Source organism: Emydura macquarii, unplaced genomic scaffold, assembly GCF_026122565.2.
Source record: "Emydura macquarii macquarii isolate MOO-44397 ecotype Brisbane River unplaced genomic scaffold, CSIRO-AGI_Emac_v2 contig_2205, whole genome shotgun sequence".
Taxonomy (NCBI): Eukaryota; Metazoa; Chordata; order Testudines; family Chelidae; genus Emydura; species Emydura macquarii.
Genome location: NW_027132342.1, coordinates 12,017,938 through 12,043,735, shown reverse-complemented (window position 1 = coordinate 12,043,735; position 25,798 = coordinate 12,017,938). Strand labels below are relative to the sequence as shown.

Genomic DNA, 25,798 nt, shown 5'->3' with positions numbered 1-25,798 from the left:
GTGGCAGCTCATCAGAAAGTTTGCAGGCCTGGCACTTGTCACTGTGCACTTTCCTCCCAGAGGCAGAGCCATTTCTGCAAGAAAATAAGGAAGACAAATTTTTTGAAACTTCTGAGTTATTTAGGAGTCTGAGATGTCTCTCAAGATCTCCTGTAGGCAGGTAATATTTTACTTTCTTGCTTGTGATCCAGACTGCTCAGCTACTTCTCTCTGAGGCACTTTATAACCCTGAACCAACAATGCGCATGCTAATTTTGACTTCAGCGGGACTATTCATGTGCTTAAAATTAAACATGTACTTCTGTCCTTCAGTGAATCAGGGCCCAAGTAACTTCAGTGTGTTAATTCCCACCCACTGTTTTAGTTCTACTAATGGGATACAGGGCCTAGAAGCATAGCTCTTCTTCTCTAAATCTTCTTAGGTCACTCCAATCTGTCTCCCTGCCAGTGCATGACTGTCCTTTACAGTACATTTTCTAAAGTTTTGTCTAATCTAAATTTTAAAATCCCATTTTTTCTTTTAAACAAGTCCTGGGAGACTCTCCACTATTAGCTGTAGCACTTATATCCTGTCTTTTCAGGCCTTCAACCTTTGGAAAGCAAGATATTATGTACTAAAATATTGTATGCCATAAAAATCAAAATATTAGTCTGTCTCTACAAACCAAATTCTGCTTTCAGATGTATGCATGCAATCACTGGAAGTTGTGTATGCCTAGTTGAAGGCAGCATTTGACCTTATGTTTGTATTACACCTCACACACATGCATCTTTTCTTTATTTGCTTAGGAAAATATTGCTCAAAAGGTTGAATTTAAGTTTTCCAGGAAGTGTGTTTATTCTCTACAAACTGTCTAAAGAGTATAACTAAATGCTTCAGCATCAGCACAATAATTTAGGAATTTTGACCCTTCAAAGTACTCACCACAGTATCTTTTAGGAAGCAAAACACAGGCAAAATACTTGGAAAAAAAATTTATTAGTTTTTCATTCCCTGTCAGTCTGGAAAATTAAACTAATATTTAAGCAATATGCATAAACCACTGCAGTGAGTCAAACTTAGGCTCTGATCCAGCAAAGCACTTGCATCCTGACTGCATGACTATCACATACTTAAAAAGTTATACGGGTGCAGTGCTTTGCTGGATCAGGGCCTTATTACACAATTGCTACGCACCACATTCATCCAGGCTGCTTGAATCTCCCGCCAGCTGCTCTTGGTGTTCTCTACAGCACAGTCCCCCAATTAACTTAAAATAGCAAGGGGAAATAATAAAGAATTAATCAGCAGTGTTCCCGCACCTCCCACTTAGTTTTAACAGTCACTCCTTTTCATAGAAATTCCTTCCAGTTCCGCACACTTTTTTATGTCTTCTTAAAATATTGGTTTTGCTTGCTTATTCGTTGTACTTAGCCAACTTTAGCCTGGGTATAATGTTCATAGACTGAAGTTCTTGGAATAATAGTTTACAGGCATATGGAATTCGCAGGGATGACACATGGCATGACGACTTGCAGTAATGGCACCTAGGGAAACAACAAATAAACAAAGTCATTGCTGGTTTATAAATGAAGCTCTGCTACAATTATCAAGTGGTTCTTGTATCCTACTGCATTTAAACAATACATGTTCTATGGCCTTAATCTTAGACTGTGTTGAGCACTCTGGCTCTGTTCTAATACTTACAGATGTGCATATCTGTAAATCCCTGAATAATCTCATTGAAGCCAAGAAGTTTACTCATGTGTTTAAAGTTAAACCTGTGCTTTGCTGGATTGGGACCTGAGTGTTCAGCATCTTGCAGGACTGAGCGCTATATCCCCCTCACACTCTGGGAGTACCACCACTCAAGATACAGCATTACATAAACAGTGGTCAAGAGGCAAAGTGGATTCAAAATCTAAAAATTTCTAAAAAATTGGCTAGTTGTTCAATTTCCATTCTACTCATTTTCAAAACCAATGGTGCAGGGAGAATGAGCCCTCACCCTTCGTTTTCCTCTCATGAGATTTCTCCCATTACCAAAGTATCCCAAGTCCATTCATACTAATGTAGGACTATGCTGAATATTTCTCTTTTCTCTGGCCCACCACAAACAAATAAGCAGCCAAAGTAGCACAGGTTGCAATTAAAATAGGAAATTAGTGAAGCAGCCTTTATGTTCCCTCCTCTTGTCACTCAGGGTAATAGAATCTTATGATAATTTAGGGAGTTGTTTCTTTTGTTTGCTGTATCACTATTTTTAGTAAATTTGTGCAATTGGACACATGAAATATATTAGAAAGAAAATGCCCTTTATTCAATAGCCTAATATCAGACTATCAAGCATTCTACAGATTATCTCACATGGAGATAAGAACGAGCAACATAAAGTTTAGTAATTACTCCCTCTCACTCTAAACTGACACATCATATGGAGAATAGGAAACTTTTCCTTAATAATCACATTCCTGCTTTCCCATTTCTCATTCTTTGATTCATTTGTTCTCCATAATACTTTATAAAGTTTAGAAAGCAATCCATTGATTAAGGAAATTCGATGATTCAGGAATCTGGAATGGGCTATCAAGCTTTTCAACCTCTAGATGCAGGTTCAAAGCCTGCCTCAGATCATTAGGACCTACACTTCCTATTTGATGGCTGTTTGCTTGCAGACTCATTCCAAAGTCAATGGGAGTTTTACCAATTTCCAGAATGGTAAGAATCAATACTTACCATCACTTGATTCTGCTGTCCATGGGCCTAATCCAAAACCCACTGAAGTCAATAGCATCGGGCCCAGTGAAATCAACTGAAGTTTTAACAGCAACCTCAGTGAGAGATGGATTAGACTATAGCCTTTTTTCTTTTAAATTTAAATTAAATTTAGTGATTTTGTATTAAACTACCCTGGGTTCCACCCCTCTTGGTATAGTTTCAAGCTCTGAGTGAAAATCTATAATCCTACAGTTTAAATCTATTTAGCATACATTGATTATATATGAAACAGCATATGAGTTGACCAAAACACGAAATAAAAACGATAAATGGATGATAAAATGAATTAAATGGCTACAAGAACCTTGGCTCTGAGAGTCAACACCAAAGCAAACACTACTGTAGTTATTTTATCAGACCAGGCCACTTCCTGTCCTGATTTATCTATAATAAATATTGATGCTATTCAGAAGCTATTTCTTTTTCAAGGAAACTCAAGACTGCCCTGGCCTCTACATGCTCCATATTTTGGAGTCCTTCATTACCAATTAATCTCTCAGCTAGTGGTACAGCAACAGTAATTACAATAGTTCAATTCAGGGTGAAGAATGGATTCCACCCAACTTGATTTGTGAGCTGAACAAAAAGCAGCACCGGTACTTTCTGGTGCTGACTGAAGGCAATAATAAGCTTAAGGGAGAACTAACTGTTTCCAGAGAATACGTGTTCCAAGTGGGCACTATTGTTGCCTGAACCAATAGGCACTATTATACAATGGGATCATCGAGACTAACTAACTGTTTTAAAGAAAATAGCTCCATTTTTTTTTTTTGCAATAAAAAAATATAAAATCTTTTCCTCATTGTCTGTTTATATTTTTATGAGACAGAAGGTTATCAGAATGGGGACCATTTTCTCGTTTTGACATAGCAACAATAACAGAAAATGGAGGCAGTCACATGTGTAGCCAGGAAGCTCTCTATAGAGCATGACATTTCTGCTCCTGGTCATACCCTTGCCTAGTGTGGGATGAGGGCCAGAGATGGTACAGTAATTAAACAGGATCTTTCCTGGAACTACATGGAAGATGAACATCATAGCTCAGTGGTGGGCAGGACAAGTTGAGCCTGGCAAGCAGACATGATATTGTGGGGAGGACTGTGGAGTATGTTTTGGCTGTTCACATATCCTTATCTACCCCAGCACTAGTACAGTACAATTCCGTACTGTCAGAGGTCTATCTACAAAATCTAGATGGAAAGTGTGCATGTTTAGAGATGAGCAGAGCATAACTCAAGGTATGTGCACTTATAGGGCCAAATTCAGCCCTTGCGTAAATAAATAGACACCTATTCAATGCAGTATAAATTACACTCATACAAAGGCTGAATTTAACCCATTGGCAAACATTTTCTCTGTCCATAAATTTTCAAATACCCAAAATATGGCACCTGAACAATCTCCCAAAATATTTATGGTCTCCTATGTGTCATGCACATCTTCAGCATGAGAATCAAATTCTGTGTGATTAAACAAAATTAAATTAAATAGAGATGAAGAGTAACAAGAAAACATTCTACAAATACAGTAGAAGCAAGAGGAAGACCAAGGACCGGGTAGGCCCATTACTCAATGAGGGGAGAAAAACAATAATAGAAAATGTGGAAATAGCAGGACTGCTAAATGACTTTGTTTCAGTTTTCACCAAAAAGTTTAGTAGCAATTGGACATCTAACATAGTGAATGCCAATGAAAATGAGGTAGGATCTAAGGCTAAAATAGGAAAAGAACAAGTTAAAATTACTTAGACAAGTTTGATGTCTTCAAGTCACCAGAGCCTGATGAAATACATCCTAGAATACTCAAGGAGCTGACTGAGGAGGTATCTGAGCAATTAGTGATTATCTCGAAAAGTCATGGAAGATGGGAGAGATTCCAGAGGACTGGAAAAGAGCAAATATAGTGTCAATCTATAAAAAGGGGAATAAGGACAACCCGGGGACTTACAGACCAGTCAACTTAACTTCCGTACCCAGAAAGATAATGAAGAAAATAATCAAGCAATCAATTTTCAGACACCTAGAAGCTAATAAAGTGATAAGTAACAGTCAGCATGGATTTGTCAAGAATAAATTGTGTCAAACCAACCTAATCACTTTCTTTGACAGGGTAATAACCTTTGTGGATAGGGGAAAGCAGTAGATGTGGTATATCTTGACTTTCATAAAGCTTTTGATACTGGCCTGTATAACCTTCTCATAAACAAACTAGGGAAATACAACTGAGATGGAGCTACAATAAGGTGGATGCATAAATGTTGGAAAACTGTTCCTAGAGAGTAGTTATCAGCGGTTCACAGTCAAGCTGGAAGGGCATATCAAGTGGAGTCCCACAAAAACTGGTCCTGGGTCCGGTTCTGTTCAATATCTTCATCAATGATTTAGATAATGGCATAAACTTATAAAGTTTGAGGATGATACCAAGCTGGCAGGGGTTGCAAGTGCTTTGGAGGATTAAAATTCAAAATGATCTGGACAAACGGGAGAAATGGTCTGAAGTTAATAGGATGAAATTCAATAAGGACAAATGTAAGGTACTCCACTTAGAAAGGAATAAATCAATTGCACACATACAAAATGGGAAATTACTCCCTAGGAAGGAGTACTATGGAAAGGGATATGGGGGTTATAGTGGATCACAAGCTAAACATGAGTCAACAATGTAACACTGTTGCAAACAAAGCAAACATCATTCTGGGATGCATTAGCAGGAGTAATGAGAAATAATTTTTCCACTTTACTCTGCACTGATTAGGTCTCCACTTGAGTATTGTGTCCAGTTCTGAGTGCCACATTTCAGGAAAGATGTGGACAAATTGGACAAATCCAGAGAAGAGCAACAAAAATGATTAAAGATCTAGAAAGCATGACATATGAAGGAAGATTGAAAAAACTGTTTGTTTAGTCTTGAGAAGAGAAGACTGAGGGGGGACATGATAATAGTCTTGAAGTACATAAAAGATTGTTGCAGGGAGGAGGAAGAAAAATTGTTCTCGTTAACCTCTGAGGATGGGACAAAAAGCAATGGGCTTAAATTGCAGTAAGGGCAGTTTAAGTTGGACATTAAGAAAAACTTCCCAACTGTCAGGGTAGTTAAACAGTGGAATAAATTAGCTAGGGAGGTTATAGAATTTCTGTAATAGGAGATTTTTAAGAGTGGGTTGGACAAACACTTGTTAGGGATAGTCTAGATAATACTTAGTCCTGCCTTGACTGCAGGGGACTGGACTAGATGACCTCTCGAGGTCCCGTTCAGTCCTACAATTGTATGATTTATTAGAGCACTGTCATTGAATTCATTGAGTTAGGTGAGTAGGACCTAGTACTAAATTGATAATGCGTAGTGAACTTTTTAAAAAACCTTCGCTGGGAGACTCTCAGTTGCAGTGGTCCCCTTCACACACAGAGGAACCAATCCTGCCACTGAGGTCAATATATTGTTACTTCCCTCAGGAGAGTATTATCCAGATGAACCATCCTAGACTGGATATACGTGTTAGAGGGACTTTTTATATTTAACCATTTTTTCCTGGTGTCTAGTGCCCTTACGATCATCCATAGAACAATGTGTTGCTACAAGCTTTCCCATACTGATGCCTGAATCTCTGACAAAGGCCAGCTGAGAGGTTCTGAGTTGCTCTAATTACCTAGTTTCTATTGTTTTGCTCATTACAGGTCACTTGCTGCAGCTACTGATGGATACAGCTTATCACCACTTAATAACTGAAACTACCCATTACTGATTATTCTCCTGCATTAGGGAGCTTCACAGAATTAGATTGCAGAATGTCTGTCCCTCTCTCTGTGAGAAATTTCACCTACAATTTACAAATTTTAAATTTTGTAACAAAGTTAAATCATAAGGGTTTGATTGTTTAACAAACCCCTAACTTAAAGGGTTAAAAGGTAATTTTTCATTCTCACAGGTAGAAAGATCATGGGTTACTTTATGGAACCTTTCTGATTCTCCCCAGCTCCTCCAACTCCTGAAATCCCAAATTCCTTCAAGGACCCATGTTTCAGCCATTATCTTTGCTGAGAAAGATTGGCCACGTATGCATTTAAAGCTTTTCAAAGCAGTGCCGTCCACAGTCCTTCCACTCAGAAGCAGATTACGCTTCTTGGCTCATCCTTGCCTGTGGAGCAAGAGCCTGGAATTGGAAAATGAACCCAGGTTTCATGCTCCAGAGGGCACAGCACTTATCGCACATTCATTAGTCTGGCCCAAATATAATTATTTTGGTATCATGACAGAAGTTCAAAGAGCACACTTGGAACTCATGTGCAGAGTAACACCTATCTACACAGCTGCTCAACTGTATATTGCAGAAGAGATTCAAGTCACAAAAAAGGACAGTCTTCTCTCAAAGGACTCTGCATAAAGCAAGAATTTAACAATTAAAAAGTATTAAAACAATCCAAATATGGTCTTCTCCTAAGGCCTGATATCTTCAATAGCCACGGGTTGAGTTGTCTTTAATAGCCACGGGTTGAGTTGTATGACAAAAAGTACAACTAGGAATCAAACAGTTTAGTTAACATTAGCGGTATGAAAACCAACAGGTGGCATCCTGCTGCTAGGTAGCTCTGCTGTTATTTATTTGTATTGCAGCAGCACTGAGAGGCCTGAACCAGGGATCCAAACCCTATTATAGTCTACGCGTTTTTTACACGCGTGCACTAGCACTCAGTCACACTCTCTCTAAAAAAGTCACTGATCATTGAGGGATGTTCAGAGCAGGCTTTATACTCCCTTCAGGGAACATGGGTGTTTAACAACCTCAACCCTCAGACTATCCACCTAGACTTCTGCTACATGAGCATAAGAGTAGAGGAAAAGTAAACAGGTTCTCTCTTTTTGGACAGAACACATGCAATGATAAAAAGAAATTCTGACACTGAGACCAAAAAAAGTGTTTCCTCTCTTTCACATACAGAAGAGCAAGACTTACTTTCGGTCTACTTCCTCACCCATAACATACTATGAAAATAGGCAGTTTCTAATAGCTTTTAATAACAAAGATGTATTTCTGGCAACCTAGAAGTATAGGTAACATAATATACCAAAATCGTAACAGAAAGGCAACGGGGATCCATATCCATACCATTAGAGGTGTTGCATTCCAAAAAGTTTTGGCCTCTAATTCCATGTTTACAGTACTTAAGGGAAATGCAATTTGTCTGCATATGATAAACCTTGTAGTAGGCTAAAATCCAGGATCAAAGTGACATCAATCTTACCTGCAGAGAATTTTTCTTTGGTAAGAACAAGGCATTTGGTTAAAGGAAGAATGACAGATGGTCAAGTTCTAATAAGAAAGCTCCATCCTTGCTGGCCTAGTCATGCTCTGCCTTTCCCCAGCAATCAGTGCATCTTTCTAACATCTCTAACAGGTGCACATTGTCTTGTATTACCATAGTGAAAGGAAGTACCTATTAGAGCACTCTGAATAGGGGCCAGCAGGGGAAGGCAGAGCACAAATGGTGGCAATGTGGGAAATTCAGTACTCGGGGGGAGATTCCACAGCCAGAGAAGATGCTGTTCATCTCTCTCATATCCCCATCCCTCTCCTTTGCTCTGCAAGACTCACATGAAATTATGAAGGAACCTGATCTCAACTATTCAGTAATCTATGGCTGGTATTAGGGAAGGAGGAGGAGCGGAGAGGGAGCGGAGGGATTCAAGGACATTGATACAAGAGAAATAATTTCTCTGTGCCAAATGTAGGGGAGAATCCAATTCCCCTTTAAATGATTTCTGTCCTGCAAAGACGTAATCCATCAGCTTTATGGGCATCACAAAGACTCAAGGAAAAACCTGAGCCAGAAGGACTCACACAGTCTGAGAGCATTTGCTTTAAAAAAAAAAACCCAAACAAAACAGACATACAGATCTCTCTATGGTATCAAGATAAATCTCCGTAGTATTTGAACAGTAACAGACATAGAGCATGATTTTTCCAGTACAGGATGCAAGTAACTCTCATTGTTTTAAATGAGAGTCACTTTTATCCTAGGGCAGGAGAATAGAATCCTTGAATTTTACTGCTAAGGCATTCCTGTGTGCTCTTATTTGTTATTTCCTGTCCACCTCTGCCCCTGGAGTGGCCATAGGGGCAGTCATTAATATATCTGTGCCCCTGGAGTTTACTCTGGTTTTGAAACAAAATTTGGCCCAGAGACACCAGGAGAGTGGTAAAACTCTGTTCTCTAGCACGGACAAGCAATGGGAGACTAAAGCAATAAAAACATTTCCAAAGATTTATGCTGTCTGTGGACAGGCCCCTGTGAGAGGGGGGCAGTGTCCGGGGTTCTCCCTCTGGGTCCTTCTCAGAGAGAGACCACTCCTCCCGGCTATTTCCTGCCGGGAGCAGTCTCAAGCCCTTTTCCCGGGCAAGCAATCTTTCGCCCGGCCCTTAGGCAGGGCTGGCCAATAGGCAGTCCAGTGCCAGGCAGGGCTGGCCAATAAGCAGTCTAGCGCCGGGCCCTCAGGCAGGGCTGGCCAATAAGGAGGCCCACTCTCTGGAGTGGTCTGGAGGGTGAGGCTCTCTCGGGGCTGCTAGGGAAGGGAGAAGGGGACGCAGGCCCACACGTCTCCACTGTGTCCCAGCCCAGGGACTTCGCAGTGGCAAAAGGCGTTTGCCATGGGGTCGGTGGGGCTCCTGCCGCAACACGCCACCCGGGTTGCCCCCGACTCAGCCACGGTCTTATGGCTGTCCCTGGGCTTCTTCCTCCCTGAAGCCTCTGGTACCTGCCTCCCTTGAGTCACTGAGGTGTGGTAGTCCTACGAGGCCCTCCTCATCAACGGGTGGCAGCTCTGGCAACTCCAGGGGTTCCTCCACGGAGGGCAGCTCTTCCAGGTCCTCCGGCTCTCAGGCCACAGGTAGGGCCGGTAGGTTCTCCGGGTCCCAGGCTCTGTACTCCTCCAGTGGGCCCTCCGCTGGCTCCCAGGCAGCGGGGTAAGACCGGCTGCTCCCCGTCGGCATGGGTCTCTGGCCTGGTCTTAGCTGGGAGCCTCAGGGGAGAGGCATCCTCCCTTGGCTGTCTTTCCCTGACTGGGCTCGCAGGCCGGGGTTTTAAAGGCCTGGCTCCACCCCCTGCTTCTGGTCAGGGGTTTTCCTTTGGGGCTCTACCAGCCAAGGGGGGTCTGGCTCCTCCTCTAGGTCCTTCTCCAAGGGGGACCACCCCTCCTGGCTACACACCCCCCTCAAGTCCAGATCCCAGCCTCCAGGGCTGGTCTCATCCAGTACTCCCAAGCGGGAGAGCGTATCCACGTTAGCATGCTGCTGGCCCACACTACGCCGTATTGTGAAGGCGAATGGCTGGAGGGTCAGATACCAACGCATAAGGCAAGCATTCGTCTCCTTCATTTGGTGTAACCATTTTAAGGCGGCATGGTCCGTGACCACTACAAAGGTACTACCAAGCAGGTAGTACTGGAGGGCCTCCAAAGCCCATTTTACGGCTAGGGCTTCCTTTTCAACCACCGAGTATCGCTGCTCCCGGGGGAACAGCTTCCGGCTTATGTAACGTATGGGGTGTTCTTCCCTGTTGATCTCTTGGGCCAGAACTTCGCCCAGTCCCACCATTGACGTGTCTGTCTGTACCCCGAAACTCTTCTCAAAATCGGGGCTATATAGCACTGGCTTTCGGCAAAGCGCGTCCTTGAGAGCCTGGAACACGCTCTCAGACTGTGGGGTCCAGCAGACACGTATCGGTTCAGTCTTTGCCAGGAGATTGCCACCATAGCCGCCCCATTGACCAAAGTCAGGGATAAATCGCCGGCAGTAGCCCACTAGTCCCAGGAACTGTCGGTCCTGCTGCTTGGTGTTTGGAGCGGGTTGCCCCTTGATTGCTTGTACCTTTCCCACTAGTGGTCGGACCACTCCTCGCCCTAGGGTGTACCCGAGGTAGGTGGTTTTTCGCCACCTGAGGCGGCACTTCTTTGGGTTTGCGGTCAGGCCCGCAACCCGAAGAGCTCGGAGTACGGCCGCGAGGTGGTTGAGATGGTCCTCCCAGTGTCGGCTGTACACTACGATGTTGTCCAGATAAGTGGCCACATACTCAAGGTGGGGCTGCAGGATTTGGTCCATCAGTCTCTGGAAGGTTGAGGGGGCCCCGTGTAAACCGAAAGGCATTCTTGTAAACTGATAGAGCCCCTGGGGCGTGGCAAAGGCTGTTTTTTCTTTGGACCCCAGCTCCACGAGTATTTGCCAGTAGCCTTTCATTAAGTCAAGGGTTGACATATACTGGGCCTCCCCGAGCCGCTCGAGAAGCTCGTCTACTTGGGGCATGGGATAGGCGTCAAACCTAGAAATCAGGTTGACCTTTCGGAAATCTATACAAAACCGGTGGGATCCGTCCGGCTTAGGGACCAGGACAACGGGGCTTCTCCACTCGCTCTTCGAGGGTTCAGTCACACCCAGATCCAGCATCTCCTTCACTTCCTCCTTGATGGCCTCACCCAAGTGTCGCGGGAGGGGTCTAGTTGGCGCTCGGACCACCGCCCCTGGGCTCGTTTGGATGCTATGCTGTACCAAGGTGGTCTGGCCAGACTTGGCCGTAAATGTTCAGGAGAAGGCCTTCAGGAGGCGCCGGGTTTGCTTCCGCTGTCCTTCGGTGAGGTCTTTGCCCAGGGCAGTCTCCTGCTGGACCCCTGGGCCTGGGGGCCGCGGCCCCAACTCTGGTTCTGGGGGGTAGGGCATGAGCGGGAGGCTCTCATGATCGCTCATGCCAGGGTTTCAGGAGGTTCACGTGATATATCTGCTGGGGTCTTCGTCGGTGGGGCTGGTGGACCTCGTAGTTAAGGAGGCCCACCTGCTGGATAACCTCAAAGAGGTCCCACCAGCGCGCGAGGAGCTTGGACTCCTCCGTGGGGAAGAGGACGAGAACCCAATCCCCGGGTTGGAAGGTCCGGGTGCAGGCACCCCGGTTGTAGGTGTGTGCCTGTGCCTGCTGGGCATCCCTCAAATTCGCCTGAGTCAGCTCTCTGACCTGGGCTAGCCAGTCCCGCAGTGTCATGACATATTGGAGCAGCCCTCGGTCATGGGGTGGCGCTTGTTCCCAGGTTTCCCTTATGAGGTCAAGCAGGTCCCACGGTTGTCGCCCATACAGTAGCTCAAAGGGGGAGAAGTTGGTAGAAGCTGGCGGCACCTCTCGGATGACCAGGAGGAGAGGTGGGAGCAGCTGGTCCCAGCAACGGAGTTCGTCCGGGGAAAACTTGCGCAGCATCCCCTTGAGCGTCCAGTTAAATCTCTCCACCAGGCTGTCCGTTTGTAATTTCTTTATCCCCAGGATGCTGCACACCTCTTGGAGTAACCGGGAGGTGAAATTCGTCCCTTGGTCCGAGAATCTCTCGGGGCAATCCGACCCGAGCGAAGATCTTTAATAGTTCTGCAGCCACTGCCCGTGCTGTAGCGCTCCAGAGCGAGATGGCCTCCGGGAAGCAGGTGGTGTAATCCATTACTACCAGTATGTACCGAAACTCCACGGCACTCCTGGGCAGGGGTCCCATGAGATCCGTTGCGACCCTCTCAAAGGACATCCCGACCAGTGGAAGCGGTACGAGAGAAGCCCTGGCCACGCCCGGGGGAGCCACCAGTTGGCATTCGGGGCAGGAGGCACAATAGTCCTTCACCTCTTGCCTAATTCCCAACCAATAGAAGTGGGCCAAGATCCAGGTGAGGGTTTTGTCCAGCCCCAGGTGCCCGGCTATGGGAACATCATGGGCCAGTCTTAGCACGGCCTGCCGGTGGAGTCATGGCACCACCAGTTGGGTTCAATGTTCCTGGGTCCGGGGGTCCCGCTCCACGCGGTATAACCGGCCCATCCGCAGCTTGAAACGGGGCCACTGGTTAGTCTGGTCAGGGTGAATGGCGACCCCATCCTCATAGGTGAGCTGCTCATATGCATGGCGGAGCGTGGGGTCGTTTCTCTGGTCCTGGCAAAACTCTTCCACCGGGGTCGTCTGTGGGCCTTCCCTGCCTGGGGTACGGTCGGCCTCCCGTTCCGTCGGGAGGAGGTTGCTGGGTGGTCCCGGGGTCCCCGGGGCTCCTGGGCCCTCTGACTCTGGGGGCTCCCTCGTGGCATGGCCCCCAAGAGGACTGCTGGTCCAGGGTCTGCTTGGTGTGTGATGGCCTGGAGGATTCGGGCGAACCTGGACCAGTCCCGGCCAAGAATGACGGCATAGGGCAGCCCCACAGCGAGCCCAACTTGCACCACGTGGGTCATCCCGGCAATGGTGAGCTGGAGCGGGCAGGTGGGGTATTCCTTCAAGTCCCCGTGAATACACTGTACGTGGACCCGCCTGTGGGGTTGCTGGCCCCGGGGAATCAGCTCGTGGCGGACCAGCGTCTGCCTGCAGCCGGAGTCAACCAAGGCCTGCGCCTGTCCCTCTGGGAGCCTTACGGGGATCGTCACGGGGGGCCCAAGGTGTGTCCGGGCTCATCCTTCCCCGCTGCAGACCAGGCCAAAGGAGCAGTCCCTCCGGGGGCAGTCTTGCTGCAGGTGGCCCAGGTGGCCACAGGTGAAGCAGGGGCTGATCTCGGGGCATCCCGCCTGGGCTCGGCTATCTTGGGCGGGGTGGGTTGCAGCCTTCAGTTCTAAGGCCCGGTCTGGCCTTTGGCTGGGCGGCCCCCGGGGAGTTGCCGGAGTTGCGGGGTGGGCGGCTGGGGTGCCCAACATCCTAGGGTTGGCCCCAGCGGGACGGGTCGCCTGGGAGGTGGCAAGGGGTCTCGTGTGGGGGTTCCTTTCACTGCAGGCGTTCTCTGGATTGGAGGGTCCTCTGCCGCTAGGAAATCTTCCATTAGCTGCACAGCGTTGCTCAACATGGCAGGGCGGTGGCGCATTACCCAGGTCCAGCCCTGTGGCGGCAGAATCTGGAGGAATTTCTCCTTCACGACCTGGTCCACCACCTCCGAGGCCGACTGGTGGTCTGGCAGCAGCCACCGCTTACAGGTGTCCTTCAGTTCTTGGGCAACCGCTCGCGGCCGGGTGCCCAGGGGATAAGTCTTTCCCCGAAACCGCCACCGAAAGGTGTCTGGGCTGATGTCCAATGCATCTAGGATCGCTGCCTTCACTGCGATATAGTCCTGGGCCTATGTCTCAGAGAGCGCCCAATAAGCCGCCTGCGGTACCCCTGTCAGGTAGGGGGCTAACAGGGTTGCCCATTGGGTTGGGCCCCAGCTAGCCACTGACGCTACCCTTTCAAAGGTTACGAGGAAGGCCTCCGGGTCGTCCTCTGGTCCCAGCTTTGTCAGATGTAAAGGCATCGGGGTCCCCGCCAGTCCCGCCATCCCCTCCCACAGCCATGCTGCTGGGGCCGGGGAGCAGGGCAGCCATCTGCTGGAGGCACTGGCGTTGCTGCTGCTGCTGCTGCGCCCCCAAGTCTCGGACGAGCTGTTGCTGTTGGGCCCCTAAGGTCTGGAGCAGCTGCTGCTGCTGCTGGGCCGCCTGCTGTTGCTAGTGGAGCTTGGCCCACCACTGCTTGAGTTGGTCCAGGTCCATGCTGACCTGTATTGGCAATAGTTTTGTAGGTCACCCCCTTAACAGCAAGGGATGGGTTATGCCTGCATTCTCCACTATGTGTGGACGGGCCCCTACTCAGAGGGGGACCACCCCTCCCAGCTATTTCCTGCTGGGAGCAGTCTCAAGCCCTTTTCCCGGGCAAGCAATCTTTTGCCCGGCCCTTAGGCAGGGCTGGCAAATAAGCAGTCTAGTGCCGGGCCGGCCAATAAGCAGTCTAGCGCCGGGCCCTCAGGCAGGGCTGGCCAATAAGCAGGCCCGCTCTCTGGAGCGGTGTGGAGGGTGAGGCTCTCTCGGGGCTGCTAGGGAAGGGAGAAGGGGGATGCAGGCCCACCTGTCTCCACTGCATTCTAGCCCAGGGACCTCGCAGTGGCAAAAGGCGTTTGCCATGGGGTCGGCGGGGCTCCTGCCGCAACACGCCACCCGGGTTGCCCCCGACTCAGCCATGGTCTTATGGCTGTCCCTGGGCTTCTTCCTCCCCGAAGCCCCTGGTACCTGCCTCCCTCGAGTCACTGAGGTGTGGTAGTCCTATGAGGCCCTCCTCATCAACGGGTGGCAGCTCTGGCAACTCCAGGGGTTCCTCCACAGAGGGCAGCTCTTCCAGGTCCTCCGGCCCCCAGGCGGCGGGGAACTCTGGTGGGCCCTCCGCCGGCCCCCAGGCTGGGGGTAAGACCAGCCGCTCCCTGTCAGCATGGGTCTCTGGCCTGGTCTTAGCTGGGAGCCTAAGGGGAGAGGCATCCTTCTCCCTCGGCCGTCTTCCCCTGACTGGGCTCGCAGGCCGGGGTTTTAAAGGCCTGGCTCCGCCCACCTGCTTCCGGTCAGGGGTCTTCCTTCGGGGCTCTATCAGCCAGGGCGGGTCTGGCTCCCCCTCTGGGTCCTTCTCCAAGGGGGACCACCCCTCCCGGCTACACTGTCCTAAACTGGTACAGCATAGATCAGAGATTCAGAGATGAGCCGAGGCTCTTCCTGGTCTTCCATCCTGAAAGAAAACATTCTATATCTAGAACAAAACAAATATGCACACCCTCCCTTCCCCACTGGTTGGTGTGTTCAGTGGAGAAATGGCTTTGGAGACTCCATCAAACTTTGCTCCTGTAAAAGGAAATCAGAAAGTCTATTGCTCATGAGAACATACAGCAGGCCCTAAGGGCTAAAGAGTACTGGGGTAGCTCAGAGAAGGTAGGTAGAATTACAGTACACAAAAAACCAAACAATCTCAGTATCAAAGAACATCAAGGTGCCCTTTGTGTATTTTGTAACTTGCAGGAAAAACAGTATGGTATTAAAAATAATTTTACTACAGAACAGAAAAAAATTATGAAATGACACTATAAACTTCTGAAAATCTTACTAAGAAAGAATGGCAGTCCTTCAAAAATACTTATGACCACGTTAGAAATATAAGGTCTATGTGTCTCTTTTGTAAAAATCTCATCACCGTCTCTTAATAAAGAAAAAAATTAAGTAAATTAAGTATAATGAAATGTGCTAGATTGATAACTTTGAAGACTGATGGAGGACTTTAGTCTTCAAAACTAGGTACAGTGAGTGGCAGTACAAGCTTCCCGACAGTACATTGCCAATGACTTAGATCTTGTCTACACAGTGCAGCGAAGTGCATCAGAGGAAGTGTGATCTGTAGAACGCTAACATGTTGTGTTCTAACTGGCCCATAAAGACCCAGTTGGCATGCTCTAAAAAGGAACATAGACCACACTGATGTAGTCCCATTTCACACAGGATATTAACATGATCTAGGTACCATTTAAAGCATGCTAGCAAGCTCTACACAGGTTGGTTAGAGCACAACATATTAGTGTGCTCTACAGATTATGCCCTTCACTGCAATCTGCCATGCCAGACAGACTAGCCCCCAGAAACAATTAACTAAGCCCTAATCTACATTCAAAATTGCACCAGTTTAACTAAAGGTGTGATTTTAAACCAATGTAGTTAAATCCATGCAACTGTATATGTGGACACTTTAATTAGTTTTAAGTGTCTTAAATCACTTTATCTTAAGGTGGGTTATAAATGATCTAAGATAAAGTGATTTAAGACACACAAACCAATTTAAGAGCATGTCCACATTAGGAGAGTTGCAATAACTGAATTAAGTCAGTTTAGTTAAATTGGTACACAAACTCTGCGTAGATAAGCCCCTAGAGAATGGGTGATAAGGTAGTACAGTTTCCATGTTAATTCCAACCTTGTCCTGTCTCTCTGAGACTGCCAATGTACCAGTAGGGATTGAGTTTGAGAACAAGGATATTTATTCCCATTCTGGGAGACGGACCACTAAAGCAAAACAAATTCGGGCCTTTAACCCGCTGAAACCTCAGTTAGGACAGAAATTGGCCCACAGACTACAAACTCATTTCTCGCTTTGTGTGAAAGTGCATGACCTGAGTCAGAAGAAACCAGTGCCCTATTAGTGAAGAACTCTATATCTGGTTATCAATTTTCTGAGCTATTCAGAGTGCATCTCCTTAAGATTTACCCAGTGTAGATGAATTAAAATGTATGGAAATATTAACTAATATTTGCAAAGCACTTTGAACATGAAAAGTACTACACAGGTGTTAACTATTATTCTGTAGATGTATTTACTGTGTTAATCAGTTTGCTTCATATGACAAAGACTCAATGGCTTTCTTTAAAGTAGACATACAGAACATAACACTGCATGAGCAAAATAAGAGGAAAAGCGATCAGGAGCTAAAGCCACCAACAGGAAAACATTAAAACTAGTCAATTTACCAGCCAGAATATCCCAGCAAGCCGCACTGTCCGCAGACATCCACTTCAAAGGCATCACTTGAAATCATCAGTCTCTCCAGCAAAAGCATGCTGGCTCCATAACCTATTAAACAATCTCGTTCCATTTCTCCAAGACGTAGACCACCATCACGCGATCGACCTTCAGTGGGTTGCCTTTGAAATAAGTAATTTAAAGAATACAGTAAATATTTCTAGAACGTATGTCCTCAAATTTTAGGAATGTATGCCCTAAAGAATAGTACCAATAGACTTAAATTAAAAAAGTCTACAACCATAGGGCAAATCCTGTAAATCTTTATTCATGCAAGTAGTCCTTATTCATGTGTTAGTAATATGTAGTAGTTACATGAGTAAGGTTTGAAAAATCTGGACAATAATTCATTTAATAGATTTAGCTGAATAAATGCAAAAGACATGAGTTTTCATTAGCCAAGAATACAATTATGACAACATAAATAGATACAAAATTAGTAAACATGATATTTACAGAGCATTCAGAGTACTGAAGTTTTATTATCCAGCTAAATAAAATAGGAGCTAAAACAGATAGTGAACCCTCAAAATATTGTGTTTTCAATTGGACACATATTCTAGTTAATGGGATCTAGAAAAAAAATCTTCACATCTCTGATCAAATTTTAAATGAGTCTTTTGATACATGTAGTAATGTAAAAACTACTAGAAAAATTAGATATTAGTTTTAATTTGACTTTTTTTATTTTTAAGTAAATTTCCTTTTAAAGTTTTTTTAAATTTACTTTCACTTTAAAACATACACTAAATAAAAGTTCCAGAGGGGTAGCCGTGTTAGTCTGTATACAGCAAAAACAATGAGAGTTCTGTGGCACTTTAAAGACTAACAAATTTAATATTTGTAGATATAAGCTTTCGAGAGACTTCAGCTCTCTTCTTCAGATGCAGTAATACAGAAAATACAGGACTCCACCTCCCCCATTGTTCTCAATGCACCTGGATATCTAGAAGATGCCTCTATGTTACCTATTTTCTGTATTACTGCATCTGAAGAAGAGAGCTGAAGTCTCTCGAAAGCTTATATCTACAAATATTAAATTTGTTAGTCTTTAAAGTGCCACAGAACTCTCATTGTTTTTACTAAATAAAAGGGAGCACCTGTACTTTAGGTATCCCTAGACATATTTTAAAAGTCCAGTTTTACAAACAGTTACTCCAGGAGTCCCTTTTTGCCCAATCTTTAATATAAGTCATAACACAACAGCTAGAAACATTATGATCTCCCACTAATGTCCTCTCGGTCCCTCTCAGCGAGGTAAAACATATGAGGTTTGCAACTTGCGCTGAACAAACAAACAAATAAAAATCAATAAACTAGGACTGTTTTGGACTCAGAGCATCTAGTTCCAAGGCTGAGGGCCCTCATGAAGAATGTCTACCCTGCTGCTCCCTCTCTTTTGTGTGTGTTAGTAGCAGATTTTTAACAGGAAATAATTTTAAAATACATTTTTTAGTGTTGCTAACTCGTAATTTTATCACTAATCTCATGATATTTGGTGTATACCTTAGACCCAGCTCCTGAAGAAAAAAAGCGATTATGGGAAAATTTCAGCTTTTATTTACAAAAATAGTAAGTTTCTACCCATTATGGTTGTGGAGAAATGCTTGAAAATGTGATTCAAGTGCACTCTAAAAGGCTCAGAAACCAGAAGACAAATCAAAATGCAAAATTCATTAAACAAAAAAAATTTTTTTTTGCTCATCTCATGATTTTGGAACATTTTTGGTTGGCAATACTGACTTTGCTGCATAGTCAACATTACTTTTGCTTCTCCTGTACTAGCACAGTACAACAATATTTGGGTTGCAAACATAGCAGGCTGAGTGATTAAAAAATGAGCAACTTTTATAAAAAATATCACAACATATTAAACAAAACAATCTACATGCAGTGCCTGAAGCATTACAGTATCTCTTTAAGTAATTAAAGATATGAGTATTTTTAAGGTAAAATGTAGCTTTCTGAATCTTTTATCTTAACTGTAGAATGGATATTAGCCTCCTGGTTTTCCACTCCATGAAAATAACTCTCTTGCATGCAGTTTTAATATTGCCTGTTTTCTCCTGCGTAATATGCTAACCAGAAAGTGGTTGCCAAAAAATGGCACATGAATGTTTAAAAGAAGATAAAAGGATTTTAAAAAAGATTTAGGGCTGGATACAAAACAACCACGGAAATTAATGGAAGTCTCTACTTCTATGAGCCATGGATCAGGCCCTTAAACACTAAGGGATAAGAATAAATTGTTTATGGTGGTTCTAAGGCACAGGCTTACCTGGCTGGTGGAGGTGGATACCTGGATGTTTGCATCACTGGAGTGGCATGAAGCAGCCAGTGTGTATTGGCGAATCTGGCCTGTAACTTTTGTCATATACATATTTTATGTATATGAATAATTCAAATTATTTTATTTCCATAAAATTGTAATTTTAACATGCAAAAATGGTTAAAAAAATTGCCTCAATATCTAATTATCTTGCTATATAACTACAAAAAGTTAGTTTAGTTACTAGATTAAATGGATCTTCTCAAGGTTTAATTTGTGTTTATTTTTCAAAAAAGTCTTTACCTTTTTCTCTCACCACCTTGGGAACTTCAAGCTAATCTGTTTGCAATTCAAATTTGTCCTTCCATTCATGTAATTGGTTTCATTTTCTTTTTTGTTGTGACAATGGGAAGAACATGTTTACAGTTTAACTTCCTAGTTCTCACCCACATGGATGGCGGCATCGTCATTGCACATATGCTGCTTTAATGACTGATCCTGTGGTGTATGGCACTTATCCAGCAAGGCTGTGAGGGCCAGATTTGGAAAGGTATTTGAATAAAGATACACCTGAAGTATATAGGCACCTAAGCATTTTTGAAAATCCCACTAGGCACTTATCTGCATCTTTTAGGTGGTCTAAATACCTTTGAAAATCTGCCTCTGAGTACCCACAAGTCCCCTTCCAGTTAATGGAAGGATGAGATTCTGGAAAAACTATGCGCACTCTTTCCTTTCCAGGCCTTAAAAAGCTATGGTCTTTAATGATACAGGGGAAGAAACTTAAGTACCCCGTTTTCAAAAGTGGCACAGATGCCTAAGTTTCACTGAAAGTCAATGGAACTTTGGGTAAAAACTTTCTAAAGCAACTAAGGGTAGGGTTTTCAAAAGTTCCTAAGACCCTGTTTACACTTACCTGTGAGATTCGGCAGCAGTCGACGGGAGTTACGCAAAGTATGCAAAAAACTTGTGTAACTCCCGTTGACTGCTGAGTTTCTCTTCTGAACTCTGTCTGCACTGCACTGACGGGAATATTGTTCCCGTCAACGAAGCACTATGCTACTTGTGTAGCTGGTCTTAGTACGTTGATTTCTGGATCGACTGAGCGGGTCTACACTGACTTAGCCGTAGCCTAAGCCTACTGAGCCGTAGTCTAAGTGAGTTAGTAGCACAAAGCCTACAGGACGTCAATGGGATTTGTTCTCCTCACTCACTTTGGTGCTTTTGAAAATCCCACACCCATAAGTGTTTAGTATAATAAAATATAGTATTTATAAAGGGTTTGCATGTTCTTTCTCTCTCTCCCACCAGCCACCCCAGCTGTTGTCCATAGCAGCTACTTCCTTTCTGCATTCTAAACAGAGGCTAGAGCGACCCAAGCATGGAAGCTTTAAAAACAGAAAACATTTCACATTTAAAAACAAAAACAATCCCCCCTCACACACACACAAAACCAGGAAGCATCAAAAGCACTAAAAGTAATAGAACCACATCCTTAAATGAAAAATTGGGACCAGTAGATCTTGATATTGTTAGTTTAACTATTACAGTTAGAACCAGAATAATCAAGCAGTTAACTCCAATGTTTATTTACTTAAAAACCTCAATCCACACATCAGCAATTTAACGGCACTATTCTGCATTTTCCAGAAGACTGGGTTTCATTTCTTGCCTTGTTTCTAGCTTTCTAGACCAGCAGAGGGAAATGTACTCAGCCCCTGGGATGTTCTTACACTGCTCAGTAGTGATCCCCATCATGCCTGTTAAACAACAGTGCTATCTGGCTGAATCATTGGGTCTCAAGAGTGGGGATGTTATCCAAAGGATCTTCGTATCTCTGACAGGAAGAGAGGGGACACTGTGCTCCATGGCCTTTGGGAGTGGAGGGGAGCACTGACCTATATTACCAAATTATTTTCCTTACAATGCACTATGAAACTGGCACAACTGATTATTTCAAAATGCAAGCAAGCAACAAGCTAGGAATAAGTTATGCATTCTGACAATTGTGTGTGTAAGGAGAGAAAATAACCAGCAGAGGGGCTAACACTGATTTCCTGCATATCAAATGTAGTTTACGTAAATATATTGAGCTGACTGGGCAATATGATTCTAGTTTCCTCTTTGATGCAGCCTGGGAGCTTTATTTGGGGTCTTCAGTTTGTGTCTCAGAGGCGGAAACATCATGAACCTCAGAAATTTTGCCAGGAGAAGATAGGATAGGATGAAGGTAAATTTAGAGACACTGCTTAATCCTAGAATAGTTTACATTCAGAGCCTACAGGCAGCTGCTCTCAGGTCTCTTTCTTTGCAATGATATTTGCTTCCATAGACACAGCTTTCTGAAATGGAACAATTTAGCATAATAGGGGAAAAAGGGTCTGATTCAGAGTCAACAGCTTTGCTCCTCTGGCACAATGGAACTTTCTACAATAAAGGTAAAGCTCATCTATGGAGGAGATGGAGCTTTCTCAGGGGCAACTCCGACTGTGGAAAGAACTCCTCCAGGAACTAAGGAGCTCCGCACCATCCGCTCCAAGTACAAACTGCACTTCTTTGATCTTGCCTTCTCTATCACAATAGAGAATATATAGCTGTCTCTGTCTCTGTTTGATTTAAAAAAAAATTTAAAAAAAAATCTAAAACAAGACACTCCACTGCACACACTTCTCCCCCCTGCGAGAGGATAAGAGAACGTATGAGAGATGTTAGTCACGTTGCTTAATGCACCACTAGAAGGCCCTCAGATACTACAGTGAGGAGCATGGTGTAAAAACCTATATAAAGCAGAATAGCAGATTAAATTTAGACACAAGATAATACACATTGGAAGAAATAGATATTAGACAATCCATATGTATTGACAGGTTCTAACTTAATTAATTGCTCATGGGAAAAAAAATAATCTAGACATCAAGGAGATAAATGAAAACATCTGCTCAATGCATAGCAATAGTAAAAAAGCAAACTGATGTTTAAGGCAATGAGGCTGGACAGATGTCTGTGGGCATCACTTAATATGCAGAATCTTTAGTACTAGTGATATTCAAGGAGAAAAGAATGCAGCTTTGACTCAGGTCCCAGGCAGAATTTTCCACGATTATATAGAGATCGTTTTATAAAGCACAACTAAGCACATTTGATATAGAAATGATAAAGACAATAGCCAGTGAACCCCATAATGAAATGCCATTTTTATAGGGTTACTATTAAAAGCACAGAGCCACATTTTAAGATACAGTTAGTCTGCTCTCTCCTTGTAAAATGCAATGGATGATAAACATGAAAGCCTGGAACTCATTTTCTTAGTGTAGGTGATGGTAATAAGAAAAGATGAATTAGTGGAGAAAAATCGGTTGAGGCAGCTTAAATAGAACAATCCACTAGTTTCTTCAAAGGCAAGTAAAGAGCTCGGTGTACAAAGCATTAGACTGCTGACTGAAACAGCCGAAACAGGTCGTACAAAGAAATCAGAAGAAGGTAAGAAAAATTGCATCATTATGCTATCACTTTAGACACCGATATTACTCAGAGATGAACCCTAACTCACAATGTAATAGCTCTAGCAGGTAATGAAAGAATTGGGGGAAGCAACATGAAACCAGATCGCAAGACTTGGATAAGCAAATGATTCCATTAATAAAGCTGTTTTCCTAGCTAATGGTGTACAAGCTTCCATTATTAATATGGGCTGTCAGCGTGCATGGCACCGCACTAGAAAAAGAATGAAGCAGACAGATCATCAGTGAAAGCACCACCTATTGTTCAAATTGGCAAAAGTAGGGGATCAGCGGTTGTTAGACTCCCACTTCTCATTGCTGCTGGTTGGAAAGAAATAAGGAAGGAGTTGAGAAAGCGTCGTAACACTTCTTCACATTTCCCTCCCCACTTCAAGCAGTGGTACCTTGACTTCCTTACAAAAAGTGTGTGACAATTTGCATGCCTTATCCAAGACAGATGATACTGGAAAATGAATGCACAGGAAATATATTCAATGAAGAACAGGAAATAGAGTAAATACTTCTGCATCAGGTAACTAGGAGATCCACCCCTCCACTCATAGGATCATTAAGTCAAGAGAATTCCTGGAAGCTGGAGTTACTGGAAAGACTGACTTTTCAGCTGTGCCAGGGACAATGAAAGAAGTGCATGGAGTAGTCCTACAGCCAATGCTAAGAGGCTTGGGAAAGTAAGATGTAAGGAAAGATTAAGCATATGGATCATGTTTATCTGCGGGGAAAGCCAGATGAAAGCAGACATGACTATTATGCAGGTATGTGAGTGTAAGTTATAAAGGGGACTATGATCAATTGCCATCATTCGTTAACAAGAATGGATCAAAAAGTAATGGTTCTAAGATTAAGATGGTGCATAAGTAATAAAATAAGATTAATTAGGCAAATAGGATTCCAGAAGAGATTGTGGAATCATCTTCACTAGTTATATTCAAGATTAGATTGAACAACCAACTATCTCACTGGATTTAGGGATCATACCAGCAATCCTACGACGATGCAGAGGGATGGACTAGGTAATGCACTAGAGATCACTTCTAAGCAAAATGATTCAGTGAAATAAGGTTTGATAGGCCAGGAGGTTCAACAACTTGAAAGCAGCATGAGCAGCCATATGGGCTATAGCCAAAGGAGTCTTTATTTGGCCTCAAGGGCAAGAAGCCAGATAAACCCAATGAAAGCAGAAGATTTCAGTCCTTGAATGTGTAAGATGGAGGTAGTTAATCACTAGAAGCATACCATATTACATACTCACCTTTTCAAGCACATCCTCTGACTCCTAAACTTGAAACTAAAGACAAGACACCAGTGTTGACCCTTTTTGCTACAGACAACAGAATTCATATTTAGTGCAATGATAGCCACACTCCAGCAATTAAGGAAGCTTTATCAGATCTTTAATGAGACAGCTGAAAATGGAGACTTACCATAGGCTTCTTTGTATATTTTGACATGGATGAATTGCAGGGTGTGCTGAACTTGCCAACAAGCACCACGTTGAATAAGAACAGAAAGGTAAATGCCACCTTGGGGTGTGGATCCTTCTTGGCCTTACCACTGGGACTGAAGTTGGGTGGGAAGGGGAAGAGACAGCATTGCAGGAGCTGTGTTTTGGGGATGCGTGCAGGCCATTTCAATGGGTGTTTACATTAAACTGTAGCAAATCCATTCATTTCATATAAAAGTTTTTGTCATCACGTTAATTGTAGAATGTAAAAACCGAGTGACTGCTGCAATATCAAAGGAAGTTTTTTCTTTCATTCACCCTCTGTGTTGTGAGAACACTACAGTTACATCAAAAATGCCAGTGATAACTGAAACAAAACAAACAAACAAAAAAGCCATGTTCTTAAACAACCCATAGGTCTATCTATCTGTTTATGTTAAGAATATCACCCATTGATTCACAACACCTATATTTCCTCAGACACAATGGACTGAGTTAAGAACAGAGTAGAAGGCTCACTGTATGTAGTACTCTTTGGATTTGCAAGAGCTTTGATTTTTTTTAACAATTAACATTAAACAAAAAAAAAATATGTTAAACACTGAAGAGAGAAACTACCTTAATCTTTTATCTGGTTAGTGAATTTAGCACATTTCTGATTATACAGCAAGTACTCTGCACACATTCTTCAACAATACCTGGTAAGGACAGCTCTAGGTCCTCGAGCTCTGGCATGCATCTTATCCAACACCATATGTTTTAGTTTCTGATAATATACAGGACCAAAATAGATATATGCTTCCAACGGTTCCCTAAAGGAATAAAAATAATAAACACAATATTCATGGTTAGCTCATTTTTACCCTAAGATATGAAACAGTCTACTAGATAGGATCAGCGACAGAGCCATTTGAAATAACCCCAGAGTCATGAATTATTTAAAAAATGCCTTTGGACTTTTAGGACAATCTGTAATGGAGTCACGAATAAACTTCGAGAACATTTGGTAATGCTTTCTCATAACAGCACAATGTATTACTGTACACTCATGCAGAGAAAAAGGCCCTGAACCTGCAACTGATAACATGTGGGTAGACTGCTTGCCTGTGCAGAGCCTATCTGACCTCCGTGAGGCTCTGTGTGGGAGCAATTCACATCTGTGCTATCAATTGCAAACTAAGACTAACTGTTTGAGAGATGTGGAACTGTGATTTAAGATATTATTATTCATATCATTTAATTTGTACCATTCATATAGCTTACATTATCAAGATAGGAATGCATGCAGAATGTATACCTAATTTAGGGATCAAGGAGTAAATAGGGCACTTATATCTAGTTGTCTCTTGAATTCATTTATATTCTAACTGCCTTGCCAACTAACTTACTCCATATGTTCCTTTTCATTGAATAGATCTGATTTTTTTCTGGAGGCGTGGAGGGAGGTGAGGGAGACTGGGACGAATAGTGAAAAA

General features: G+C 43.8%; 1 protein-coding gene across 2 annotated transcripts in view; it reads right to left on the bottom strand.

Moving 5' to 3' along the window:
- Positions 1 to 960: 960 nt before the first annotated feature.
- The window catches only part of POLR3B (RNA polymerase III subunit B), a 130,719-nt gene continuing 105,881 nt past the window's right edge, over positions 961 to 25,798 (bottom strand). For both annotated transcript variants that reach the window (XM_067559366.1, XM_067559367.1), the window contains 3 exons: positions 25,022 to 25,135; positions 17,041 to 17,214; positions 961 to 1,527 (listed from right to left, as the gene is read on the bottom strand). In XM_067559366.1, coding sequence (XP_067415467.1) covers positions 1,398 to 1,527; positions 17,041 to 17,214; positions 25,022 to 25,135 — 418 coding nt within the window. In that variant the 3' untranslated portion in view covers positions 961 to 1,397. The remainder of the gene's footprint in view (positions 1,528 to 17,040; positions 17,215 to 25,021; positions 25,136 to 25,798) is intronic.